This window comes from Solanum dulcamara, chromosome 2 (genome assembly GCF_947179165.1).
Source record: "Solanum dulcamara chromosome 2, daSolDulc1.2, whole genome shotgun sequence".
NCBI classification, from domain to species: Eukaryota; Viridiplantae; Streptophyta; class Magnoliopsida; order Solanales; family Solanaceae; genus Solanum; species Solanum dulcamara.
Window position 1 is genome coordinate 3,100,790 of NC_077238.1, and position 13,482 is coordinate 3,114,271.

Here is a 13,482-nt window from a genome sequence, read left to right on the forward strand (position 1 = left end):
ACGCTATACTTTTAGAATTAAAGGTCCACTCAACTGCATTTAGACGATTTTCTTAGTTTTTCGTATGTGTTAACCAATAATTTTTTTGGTAACTGGATTTCAGGCATTTGTTTTTGCAAAACTTTATAGGACTCTTCGTAATTACCATTGGTAACAAATAACAATACATGTACTCTCTCCATGATCCACGTCATTTTCTTAACATTTAGGGTCACTTAACAAGAATTAAACATTTTTTAGCATTTGGGGTCACTAAACATGAATAAAGCCATTTTCTTAGTTTTTTATTTATGTTAGCCCATGAATTTTTTGGTGAACTAGCTTTCCGACATTTGTTTTGCAAAATCTTTATAGGACTCTTTGTAGTGACCTAGGATAACAATACGTGTAGCCTCGCCGTGATCCACGCCATTTTTTAGCATATACTGGTCACTCCACAGAAATTAAGTGATTTTTCCAGTTTTTCGTTTGTGTTAGCCTATTACTTTTTGGTGAACTGACTTTCGATAATTTTTTTTTGTAAAAACTTTATAGAACCCTCCATAATGATCCAGGGCAACAATACATGTAGCCTCTCCATGATTCACGCCTTTTTTAGCACTTAGTGGTCACTCAATAGGAATTAGACGATTTTCTCAGTTTTTCATGTGTTCGTCCATGAATTTTTTGGTGAATTGTCTTTCGGATAATTTTTTTGCTGAAACTTTATAGGACCATCTGTATAACAGTACAACAATTTAGAATTTTCTCAATTTTCATTGTTTTAGTCCATGAATTTTTGAGATTATAACTAATCAGATTTTTATTGCCCTCAAATTTATTGGAATCATTCATAATGAACTAGTGAATGATATCCATATGGTGTAGTATTAATTTAAACACACCTGTAGTCTCGAAATATGTTCAGGTTCATGCCTTTTCACAATTGATAAATTTCCCTGAAATATTTTCATCAGAAAGTTAGCAGTGCTTCACCAACATCATGTCAAAACGCAGTAGCCATCAGTTAATCTCTAAGGACAACAATTGGAAAAAAAAAAGAATAAAGCATGTGGATGACTAAAAAGTTTACCAAATGTTCATTTGAGAAACATACACCCCAAATTACATCTGAATATATCAGCAATAACAATCCCATTTGCCAACATTGTCAATAACTTGAATTCAGGCAATTCATAAGGAAATAACTACACAACACATTCTGCTGTTCATAGTAGTGTTAAGAAAACCATTGTTCTACTTTGTTGGTCCTTTACCGGGCATTTTTACATTATCTTGGCAAAGTCAGTGCAGATAAAGGTTTATTTACCTATTGTATCACAAATAGCTTTTTTCTCGAGGAATTAATATCTCTTGGCGACTTACAAAGAATAGAAGAAAATGGCCTTTTCAGATCTCTTATGTGTAAAAGTGAAGATCACTTGTCACTTGTAAGAAAAACATAAAACTAAAGAAACTTAGCACTTCTCCAAACTGAAGTAACATCAGACAAAATAGTACTAGTCGCTTTTTGCAATACACATGAAGCAACTTAGCACTTCTCCAAAAATTGTCAAGGAAGATTAGGTCGGTCACTAGATCAAGAATGGAAGAGTAAAGAAAGCACCATATTTTTAATAGAAAAAGAAAGATACCTAGATGACTTCTTACTATTGCCCTCCTCAGCTAAAAGCACCATCTCTGGCTCAACAGCGAAAAAAATATATGGCCCTTTCTGATTGTCAACTTTCTTGATGTGCCAAAAAGCCTGTTGTTCATGTTCTGCTCATAGTACTTTAGCCTTCTCCACTTTGACATCTTAAGATGTCATGTTAACTACTTTGGTTTGACTGTTTTCTTACAAACTAATTGATTTGACACTCATCTTTTATCAGAAAAATTCAGTACTCATCCAGTGGTATTAAGCCTAAGCATCATCTTGCAACTATATGCTAAATGCTATAATACTCATCGACTCATTTCATGTTCAAGTATTGTTCAATAAATTAACCCATGGATTTGAAAGCATAGTAGATTACATTTTGCATGGCAAACCCCCTCCTTCCCTCTCAATGTGCCATCCTCTGATTTCGCCAGCTTTATTTTCTGCTATCTTATACTCTTCATAATCCTAACTTAAACTATCTGAGACTAAGTCACTAAAGAAAGGAACAAAATGACTAAGAACTGGAACACATTACTGAATTTAGTTGAACTAGGACACATTTCACGTTAGTTTTAATTCTTTTTACCTCCTTTTACAAATCTCCAACATGACTGGTCAACATTCTCTTTTATTCAGTACTGGTCAAATAATTATCTATGGAGCAACTTCATGTAATGGTTAAGTGGAAACAGGATATTAGGGTCAGAGTAAAGCATCAATTCAGACTTTACAAGAACATTTCTCCCAGATATTGATGGATGAAACTTGGATGTGATATTTGCACAGTTGTGTCTAAGAAACAGAGCAAAACATTAGCAGTCAACTTAAACCTTAATAGTTCTTGATTTTTAAATCAAGGTATACAATATCAGCATAAAAACATCAACAAAAACTAAATATACAGTACTCTTTAAAATAGTTCAAATTTAAACCGTATCTGTCATTTAGACAGTACAAAACTTTAATGGAGGATTTCCTTATGGAGCATATAGTCTGTTGTCAATCTTCAGCTCTTTCTACTTATTAGTTGGCCTGACCTCCCAGATTTTGACGTAACCTGACTGAGCTGATGGTGATGTAGCCATTGTTTGCTGCTGAGATAGAGACATGTTAGCTTCTGCACTGTTATTCCTGCCAAGAGCCAATATTCCAGGCTGTCCTTGTTGAGTCATCCCTGGAGTAGGCATCATTCTGCCAATTTCCAAAGGCATACTACTACCCATTCCACTTGGCACATTCTGGTGCATGCCTATCCCTCTTGGCATCATTTGAGACCCAGAAAAATTTCCTTGACTCATTACAGGTGCTGCTAGACTGCCTGCATCAATGCCTCCTTGGATATTACTCAACAGTTGTCCCGAAGGCATACCAGTATGCATTCCAGTTGGCACATTCCGGTGCATGCCTATCCCGCTTTGCATCATTTGAGACCCGGGAAGATTTCCTCGACTCATTACAGGTACTGTTTGACTGCCTGCACCAGTGCCTCCTAGGATATTGCTCAATGGTTGGGACATGCAAAGGTTAGAATTCCCAAATATACTGGGAGCCATCAAAGTTAATGATGCAGGACCGAAGTTTTGAGATATCTGATCAGTTCTGGCAATTGGAGCAAACCCAGATATTGATGTGAAACCTAGTTGCCCCGATGTTAATACAGTTGGAGCAGTAGATATAGCAGAAGCCACTTCATTCAATATTCCGACATTAGCAGCTGCACCACTAAATGGAAGACCTAAGGACTGTGTCATCACACTGACAATAGGTGTTGTTTCCTTAGTATTCTCATTATTCGGAACCATCTCCTCTGAAATAGAAATAGGTAAACCACTTTGCAAGCTTGCAGCAACTTGAGAAGTAGGATGAGCAATAGGAATATGTGGAGGTGCAGGACTACAAACAGAGGTCGCCATGGCGGGCTCCTGAAGAAATATGTAATAAGATCATGACATTCACAATGCTTTGTGGAGTTTTAGCAAAGCTAATACCTCATTCAAATGACAAGCAAAGAATCAAGTTATTGAATCTTACGATATTTACCGGTGCAGCAGGAATATTTCCAGCTGAAATGGGTTGTTGATTCATAACTGAAAGGTGCATGAAAAAGAATTAGAACTCCTTCAACAAAACTCCGTGAATTGCTAATATATCATAGGATGCTCTACATGATATTTATGAACCAACAACTATCGAAATTGAAGTAGTTTACATATGTTACATAAGAGATTCATTAATTTGGACTTGCATTAATTTGAAGTGAGAAGTAAGACGGTATTCAAGCAGAGATACAACTCAACCCAACTTCAGAAAAGGACAACGATAGATGACGTTAAGAAGAAGAAGAAAAAGGTCCGACTACTTTTATGCCTCAAACAATTGAGACAAGGGGATGGACATATATTAGCAATAGAGGAACTGTAACCATAAAGCAACCAGTCATCTATCTAACATGTTACCTCAACATCAGCAATTGAAACAAATTAATCAGCAACCGCATAAGGAAGAACAAAATGGAAAAAATAGAGTGAAAGCATTCACATTAATCCTGAATTGTGATGGTTCACTATCATCATCACTCATGATCATCTACTGTTATGCTTCTACTATTAACACTACTATTACTATTAGTATTATTATTTGGTTTTTCTTTTGTCTGGATTTGATCAAGACAACGAAAAGTTTAAGATGTTAAACCCAACCCAACTTATATCAGGCCAATAAACTTATTCCAGAAATGTGAGATATGCTGTGGTATTTCTAACTTCACTATTGTGTCAAATGGTTGGTCTATTTTACAGATCACCAAACCAAACTTGCAGATGCAGTGCAGCACTTGTTGTCAACCGCACCCTTTCATTCATTCATCCATTCATTCAATTATTGACTTCTCCTCTAGAGGGTACTTCTCATTTTATATTCACAAAATAATCTTCTTTCAACAGAAAAAGGACATCTAAAATGAATCAGGCATACCTATAACACTATCCAGAGAAACATTCATACCAGGCAAGTGTGCAAGAGAGAGATCCAGAATTTGTCTGACCTGATGAATTAGCTGGCCCGGAAATTGGAGGCACAGAAGTCATATCCATTTCAACCAGGCTCTGGTTTGGCGCCAAACTTTCCATTTCAGTGTGACTGAAAGCAGCACAATCCCTGCTGAAATTTTCCGAAATTAATACAAGAAAATTCGGATTCTTAGACGTATCAACAGGCGGGTCAGCTGCTTGCGGATCGTGTTTTCCCTGGATCAAGACAAGTTCACACTTAGTATAGGAAACTACAATGAAGGGGCAGTACGTTTCCTACTTCAAATCACCAGCACTAAAACTTAACCAGATTAGCATTTGCATGCCAAGTCAGCAGGATTTAAATTTATTCTTCTGAATGATGAAAGGATTTAAAGACAGAAATCACGACTTAGTATGTCGAGCAAGAATATTAGCATGAGGAATTTCAAGATATCAAAATAGAAACCAATAACTTATCCATAATGCCCTGAAAGCCTTCACAGCATCTAAAGATACTTATACTCTTTACCAAGTTGTCACGCTTCTCCGTGATGAAGCTAGAAATTTCTCCACTCATGGGGTGTTTCGCATTCTCAATTTTGGGTTCTTAAAGGGAAGCATCATTCTCTCAACGGTAACAACTTTAAATTGGCAACAAAGTTTGCAGGAACCTACTTTCTGGAGCACTTGGTAAATCTTTACTTATGATAAACAAGCACAATGAGTTTGAAATAATTGGGACTATACACTTCACCTTAAATCACCTTTCTCTATTAAAGACAAAACAATAACAAATGATAACAGCGTGTAGACTAATAAATACTGGTGGAGCTAAGTGGAGTAATTAAATCCCCTTTGTTAAAAAAATGTGCTATGCATATAGGACAATAACTATTTCGTTTGGTATATATAAACTGTGGAATCCCCTTGATATAAGGAAAAAGTCTAGTGAAGTTGCAACGAACGATCAAATAGTGCTTTAGATCACAAGTTCAAATCCCAATGTAACATTTTATTGTTTTCTTCAATCCCCGATTCCCCCGGTATAAATTCCTGGCTTTGCCACTGCTATCAAATTGAGATTTGCTATCCTAAATCCACAGTTTTGAACAATTGGGATGCTCCTGATGGCTTAGCCACCCAAGGAGAAAACTTGAGTTCCTCTAACAACATTCCATGTAACTTAAGATTATGTGCACCCATTGGAAGAAACAAAAAAAACTCTATGGTATCATCACTTTACCAGCTGTATCCTCTACATTGAACTATTATAGATGAGGCCCAAATTTAGCAACTCTTTAATTAAAAAGAGGGTGACACAATTAATCCTACAGGAGTTTGAATGGACATGCAAACAGTAATTATTGTGTATCACTTCAACATATAGTCAACAGGTTTTGACCCTAAAAACAAGGGGAAAAGCTCAATGAAAACTTGTTCATAATTACCGCATTATATATTGCTCTTAATTTCGGAAGCTTCCTTGGGCATATAACAGAGAGGGAAACAGAGCACTGCAAGAAAAGAAAAGCATTCAGCAGAGGAATAGGAGGGAAGCACCATGGTTTTGAAGAGAAAAGGGTTATCAACCAGTACCTGAGGAAATGCCTTTGCAACTATCTCAGCATCAGCTAGTCGAAGACTGGTATGTGCTTCAATATTTCCACTCTGCTCCAGATTCAGCATAGCTGGATAATAAACTGGTGTAGGCAATGGATAAGGGTTACTTGCGGCAACAAGTATGCAATGTCTTTGCCCATCAGCATTTTGTTGAGTTTGTTGGCTTCCATTGAATGAAGAAAACATCTGAATGAAAAATCAGTCAAGTGAAATACTATGTGAGCATAGTAGGAGCAGTTCAGTTTACATTGCACTCCAACATAGACACAAATTCCATCTACTACATAATCAATTTCTCCTACAGTACGATATAGGTTGTTAACAAACTTGGGGCTGTTAGTATTGGCAACCATTTGTCCGGTTTTTATACCAAACAATCACAGTGACCAACTCCAAAAAGAAAACAGCACATTGGTATTTCTGTTTCAACATCAGAAGCTTTTGTGACTTGTTGGCTTTTGCCCTAAACCCACCCCCTCTTCATCCTTCCTTCAACGCATTTCTGAACACTTCTTTTCTTGGATTTTTCCGGTCTTCTTTTATTTTTATTTTTAAAAAGTTTTGCTTTCCCCAATTCACATCTAGTTTATACAGAAGAACTTTTAAATAAAAGGTGAAAAGGTTTAGTCAGTTTAAATCTGATTTAAACTAAAAGCACTTCCTTTTAATAAATCAAATTTCAATGTATTAATCACCAAGATGGCCCCAAACAAAAAGGGGGTATTTCTTTATATATTCACCAATTTCGAAAGTCTCTAATATGTTTTAGGGCTTTGTGATAGCTTCTACCCAAAAAAATAAAAAGAGCAAAACCGAAACTCCCAAAAATAAAACCAAAATCAATCTTCACAAAACCAAATCCAAACACTCTTCTTCTTTTTTTCCTGAAGGAAAAAAGCCAAAACTAACTTGACAAGCAAATACCAAAACCAAGCACCACCTGGGTGAATTGATATACTTCAACATTGTGAGAGCAGAGATAAAGCTTTTTTAACTCTTCATGACCAAATAAAGTACTAGTAAATTTAAGTTGGCGGACATTTATGTGAACCAACTAATGCAGCTACTGGCATGCTAAACCAGTTCAGGAAACATGGGGAGGATATACGAGAATCCAAACCAGATCTTTCCTTAATGGAAAAGGTTTATGATCTTCAAAGCATCAAGTTCACATAACAATACTAAATTATGACATGTTGACTGTTGAGCGACATATGTATACTCTTTTACATCCTCCAACAATTACTTCAATTCACTACTAACAAAGTCAAATATATAAGCCCATTCAAACTTACTAATCTCGTCTTCTTTTGGCAAGGTAAAGTAACTTTCTAATCCAAGTCAATGCACAAGTCAAACTATATCTACAATGTATCATAAATGAGTATAACTTATTGTTACCATATGAAGCACACGTCAAACCAGTATATGAACTGGGAAGGGAAAAGAACTCTGGTTCAATAAAGATGAAATAAACCGATGCAAAACAGTTGAATCTACGCAGTGACAAGGCAGAAATACATTTCTGCTGATTTCACTCCTCTATAAAATATCATATGATCAATACGACATTCAAATAAACAGAAGGCAGTAAAAACAAGCAATAATTTACTGGCTAATTGTCTAAAATAACTGTGATTTCTACACATCTACAAACTTTTAGGTGAAAATGAAACTTATCCTTACTATCCTGAACAGCAGTAGCATAGTAAAGAGCAACAACTACTACGCCTCAATCCCAAGTTAGCTAGAATGGCGAATAATGGTACAGAATATAGAAAAAAATAAAATCGATAATCATATGGACCTCACAGAGAACTCCCTAGAAAGCAAAGGAAGCACAAAGAGGAAAGCGTGTCATAGAAAATAAAACAGTAAGAGATGTGTAAATAATACCAAGCAAAACAAAACTACTGCTCATAATACCAGAAATGCTCACATCCTAAACAGTAAAACACACCATTAATGCTGAAGCAAGGCCTTCTGCAGCTGCAACATCATTGAAACCACCACCTGAGAAAGGTAGAGCTGATAGCCACTGGAAAAACACATCTATGTTCCTTGTCCAGCCACTTCTTTGTAACATGCAAGCTGTGTTAGAGATGGTGAAATGGAAGATGGAAAAAAATAAAACGTCAACCAGAAAGAAAAAGAAAAAGCTGTATATGCTTAAGCAAGGAGAGGTGAAAAAATCCTCAAAACATTGAATTAGGATGCATTATCCCAGTCAAAGTTTTATAGGCCATAAGCTATAAGCCCATCCAACTAGGCTCTTTGTCTACTTCATGGCTTATGCAAATCACACAAATTTAACAAATTCTTTTGTTGCATATAAAGATTTGACATATGGAAATCACATACCAAAAATCTCTAGACACACAAAGATCAAAGAAGAAGATTGTTCTAATAATGGTGCAATGATGCCAACTATACAAAACAGTCCATAAAATGCTAATAAAGATTTGTACAAAATGTAGTGCCACATGTTTGTTCCTTTTTCTAGTTGAGATTGAGACAGGGTCTGAAGATGGTTCTTCTATGTGAATGACACAACTATTGTTCATACTTAAGTTGCAATTGGGTCAGCCAATAAAAAAAAGTATTAAGAACAAAATGGATACAAACCACTGTAGGAATCGTGCACATTAAAGACCACCAATGACAGCTCTACATCGCCAGCAGATGGGTTCTGGAATTTCAACAGAAGAAAGGTAAAATTAGCTAAAAGAAACATAAGAAGTTGATTATTGCCTTCAACTCATGTTGTAATGGAATATCATCTCCCCCTATTCAAGAATACAGTATCTTGGACATTACAATCACCGTCATGGAATCCTAAAGACGAAAAAAGGTTTAAAAGATGAACAATATGAATTTACAAACCTGTTCTATTGAATCAGCTCCAGTGAAGGACCTGAAATTTTACAAAAGCCTATAAATTAAACGCAACATATAAGAACATTTCAAATCAAGACATAATTTCACAGAAAACAGAAAAGGCTACCGCGACAGTACAATAGAAAAATTTAACATTTGGAAACTGTAGTTTTTTCGGGAGTCAGGTGGATGACAACAATCTCGGCTTTTTTTATTTAAGTCATAGAAGCAGGCAATTAAGGAACCAAAACAACCAACAAATGCAAATAGAACATTATAAAGAATTTCACCTATACATCAACAGTTGAGATAATCATAAACATGTTTTTGCATAGTTATCTTCTTCTGCCACCCCTCAACCCAACAAAGGAAAATAAAGAGAAAATACAGGTTTCTGCTACAAAAAGCCCATCAGAAACTACTTTATGGTTGGGTAGCCTCTTCTACAAACACATTGTATTTTATCAATTAAAGATATCTTCATATGATGATGATTAATACTAACTGAAATTATAGGTTTCTCCATGGAGAAGATCAGATTTTGCAATCTTTACCACTACATGTGTGCAATTTGTCTCACTACGATCTACATGATTCCACGCTTCTCAAAACTTTAGTCAACGTGCAAGTAAAATATTAGGCAACAAGTCAGCATCCTTGCCTCCATTACGGGCTTACCTTAATAACCAAGGCTTCATTTATTTACTTAAAAGTAGGAGGCAGATATGCCATCTAATGATCACACTTGAAAAGGAGAGCAATAAAAACTAATTTCACTAAAATTAATCGTCAACACGACTCAGTTCTAATAAAACACCAAACCAAAAAGCAAATAAGCTTCAGTGCATTGATAGTGATAAAATTAATGACAAATCAATTCATTAAAAGCCAAGAGAAAACGATCCAAATTCCAAACAAACATAGATCAGATGAAATGAGGGGGCGTATGTGGATGTGATTGAGTACCTAATCATTTTCTCGAGGTAGTCGGAAACGATTGTTTTCCAGTAAGGTCCCATGGCACCTGTGCCTTCAACGACGACTATTAGTTGTTTTTTCACCATGTGTGCTTTGCTTAAGATTCTGTAGATTGATTGTTATTCGCCGCCTATGATTCTATTTATTAGATAGTATACATGTTTAGGGATAGGGTTGGAATTGAAAATATTTGTGTAGACATCGAGATTTTGTTGGATTTAAGATGGGCCTCTACAAGACTAGCCCAATCCATGATCTTCGAACCTGAGCCTCCCACGACATCGAGATTTTGTTGGATTTAAGATGGGCCTCTACAAGACTAGCCCAATCCATGATCTTCAAACCTGAGACTAGCTCCGGGTTGAAGATCATGGATTAGGCTAGTCTTGTAGAGGCCCATCTTAAATCCAACAAAATTTCAATGTCTACACATACATTTTCAATTCCAGCCCTATTCCTGAACTTGTATACTATCTAATAAATAGAATCATAGGCGGTGAATAACAATAGATCTGCAGAATCTTAAGCAAAGCACACATGGTGACAAAACAACTAATAGTTGTCGTTGAAGGCACAGGTGCCATGGGACCTTACTGGAAAACAATCATTTCCGATTACCTCGAGAAAATGATTAGGTACTCAGTCACATCCACATACGCCCTCTCATTTCATCTGATCTATGTTTGTTTGGAATTTGGATCGTTTTCTCTTGGCTCTTAAATGAATTGATTTGTCATTAATTTTATCACTATCAATGCATTGAAGCTTATTTCCTTTTTGGTTTGGTGTTTTATTAGAACTGGGTCGTGTTGACGATTAATTTTAGTGAAATTAGTTTTTATTGCTCTCCTTTTCAAGGGTGATTATTAGATGGCATATCTGCCCCCTACTTTGAAGTAATTAAATGAAGCCTTGGTTATTAAGGTAAGCCCGGAATGGAGGCAAGGATGCTGACTTGTTGCCTAATATTTTACTTGCACGTTGACTAAAGTTTTGAAAAGTGTGGAATCATGTAGATCTTAGTGAGACAAATTGCACACATGTAGTAGTAAAGATTGCAAAATCTGATCTTCTCCATGGAGAAACATATAATTTCAGTTAGTATTAATCATCATCATATGAAGATATCTTTAATTGATAAAATACAATGTGTTTGTAGAAGAGGCTACCCAACCATAAAGTAGTTTCTGATGGGCTTTTTGTAGCAGAAACCTATATTTTCTCTTTATTTTCCTTTGTTGGGTTGAGGGGTGTTAGAACAAGATAACTATGCAAAAACATGTTTATGACTCTTTAATGATTATCTCAACTGTTGATGTATAGGTGAAATTCTTTATAATGTTCTATTTGCATTTGTTGGTTGTTTTGGTTCCTTAATTGCATGCTTCTATGACTTAAATAAAAAAAGCCGAGATTGTTGTCATCCTCCTGACCCCCAAAAAAACTACAGTTTCCAAGTGTTAAATTTTTCTTTTGTACTGTCGCGGTAGCCTTTTCTGTTTTCTTTAAATCTTAATTTGATGCTGTGAAATTATGTCTAGATTTGTAATGTCATTATATGTTGTGTTTGCCTTCTTAACTGAACAAGACCGTTTCTTCTTCACCTTATTGCAAAGAAATTTCCTTTGGGATGTGGCGGAAGGTACACCAGAATTTCACTTAGTTCATTGGGAGACTATGACATCTCCTAAGTGGTAAGGGAAGGCGTGGGGTCAAGGAATTGAAAGTTTTTAACAAAGTACTTCGGGTAAATGGTTGTGGAGATTTTTGGTGGAGGAAGAATCTTTATGGAGGGGGGTGATTGTGGATAAATATGGTGTAAAGGAAGGAGGATGGAGAACAAATGGAATTACAATGTCTTTCGGGTGTAGTGGAGGAATATAATGAAAGGGTGGGATGCCTTCTTTGATAACATTGTTTTTAAGGATGGGGATAGGAGTAGAGTTAGATTCAGGGGGAAAAAGTGTTGTGGGGGAATGGTGCTTAAGGATGAATTTTCAGTGTTGTATAGAGTCTCTAGCCCGAGGGAATTGTCCGTTCAGCATGTTAGGGGACACAAGGAAATGGGAGTTTTGGGATCTGAGGTTTAGGAGGAAATTCCAGGATTAAGAGGTGCCCGAGTTTCAAAGATTCCAAATTTACTCCAAAGGCAAGGTGAGCCAATTGACAAATATGATCCCTTGAGTTGGGAGCTCGGGAATAACAATCCGTTCTTAGTTAAGTCCTTTTATCAGAAGCGAAGCTCCTGGTTAGGACAGAGGTAAGTTTTCCACATACCTCGGTCTGGATTCCTAAGGTGTCGAGGAAGGTGTGTTGCTTCGTGTGGCTAGCTACTAAAGGGGTGATTTTGACAGTGGAAAATCTTAGGAAATGAGCCCTTTGTATCTTTTGACATACAATAAGCACTTGATCATCTCCTAACAGAAGAGGCAAACCACAGCGAAAATTATTGTGGACTAAGCACCAAAATCTGTCAAAAAGCTACCTTTTTCAAAAGTCCTAGGTTTTAAACAAACCCTTCAAATATCCCAAGTCCAAACTCAGAAACCTTCCACTCTAACCCTCTTCAAGAAGCTCCAGTCAAGGTCTCTGTTGAGCCAGAAGAAAGCTCAAGGTCAACATCCAACTTTGTTCTTGTTTCTTTAATGTATTTCTGTGTACCAACTAATTAAATCAAATCACACAAAATGCAATACATAAGCCTACACATTGCAAACATAATTAAGAAATTAAACATTATCCTCTCTGAGATCGTCACACAAATTAATACTACACCATATGAATATTACTAAAATTGACTGTCAACACGGAATCAATTCCAATAAAAAATACCGAACGAAAATAGTACTAATATGAGTGAAATTGCATCGCGTAAATGAGTACCGTGTTATTTTAAGCCGGCGCAATTCGAACCGACTCTTCGCCGGAAAGTTCCAATAATTGCGCCGCCGCATAAATGAGCAACGATGAACTGTTTGTCCGCCATGTGTGCGCATTTGTCGAAGATTCTAGAAACTGAACAGCAATTTTCCATAGCACCGATTTCTCACTTCGTAAGCTTTGCTTATTTTTCATAAATTGCGGCGACAGGAGATTAACAGCTTTTCAGGTGTTTTATACATTTTCTGATGAGGAAGGGTAAAAAAAAAAAGACGGCAACAACCTAATTAGACCACCGATCATTATTATATTCACTAATCATTATCAATCATAATTAATCATTATTATATATCGTCGCCCATCATCATTCACAATTATCATTAGTTATCAATATCATTTCACTATTAATTATAAATTGCCACCATCAATAACCACGTTAATCACTAGTATCAAACACTATACCATAATACA

The 13,482-nt window shown here is 36.2% G+C and overlaps 1 protein-coding gene across 8 annotated transcripts; it reads right to left on the minus strand.

Annotated features, from left to right (window-relative positions):
• Nucleotides 1-861: 861 nt before the first annotated feature.
• Nucleotides 862-13,274, minus strand: LOC129879988 (mediator of RNA polymerase II transcription subunit 25-like). 8 transcript variants are annotated; one of them, XM_055953770.1, is made up of 11 exons: nucleotides 13,015-13,098; nucleotides 10,120-10,183; nucleotides 9,160-9,190; nucleotides 8,902-8,965; nucleotides 8,237-8,367; nucleotides 6,253-6,462; nucleotides 6,105-6,170; nucleotides 4,689-4,890; nucleotides 3,677-3,732; nucleotides 2,683-3,567; nucleotides 2,272-2,437 (listed from the first exon to the last, which is right to left on the minus strand). In XM_055953770.1, the coding sequence occupies exons 2-11, from the start codon at nucleotides 10,170-10,172 to the stop codon at nucleotides 2,366-2,368; spliced, it is 1,770 nt and encodes a 589-aa protein (XP_055809745.1). In that variant the 5' UTR covers nucleotides 10,173-10,183; nucleotides 13,015-13,098; the 3' UTR covers nucleotides 2,272-2,365. The 8 variants fall into 8 exon arrangements, with proteins under 8 accessions (XP_055809742.1, XP_055809743.1, XP_055809745.1 ...); XM_055953767.1 differs by lacking the exons at nucleotides 2,272-2,437; nucleotides 10,120-10,183 and adding an exon at nucleotides 862-938 and having other exon boundaries at nucleotides 13,015-13,273; XM_055953768.1 differs by lacking the exon at nucleotides 10,120-10,183 and having other exon boundaries at nucleotides 2,271-2,437; nucleotides 3,686-3,732; nucleotides 13,015-13,274.
• Between the last annotated feature and the right edge of the window lie 208 nt (nucleotides 13,275-13,482).

Coding starts and splice junctions, on each gene's coding strand:
- LOC129879988 (XM_055953766.1), bottom strand. CDS start 13,127: ATGCGCACACATGGCGGACAAACAGTTCATCGTTGCTCATTTATGCGG. Junction 8,966..9,159: donor GAGCTGATTCAATAGAACAG/GTTTGTAAATTC, acceptor TTGAAATTCCAG/AACCCATCTGCTGGCGATGT. Junction 6,171..6,252: donor TTGCAAAGGCATTTCCTCAG/GTACTGGTTGAT, acceptor CTTTTCTTGCAG/TGCTCTGTTTCCCTCTCTGT.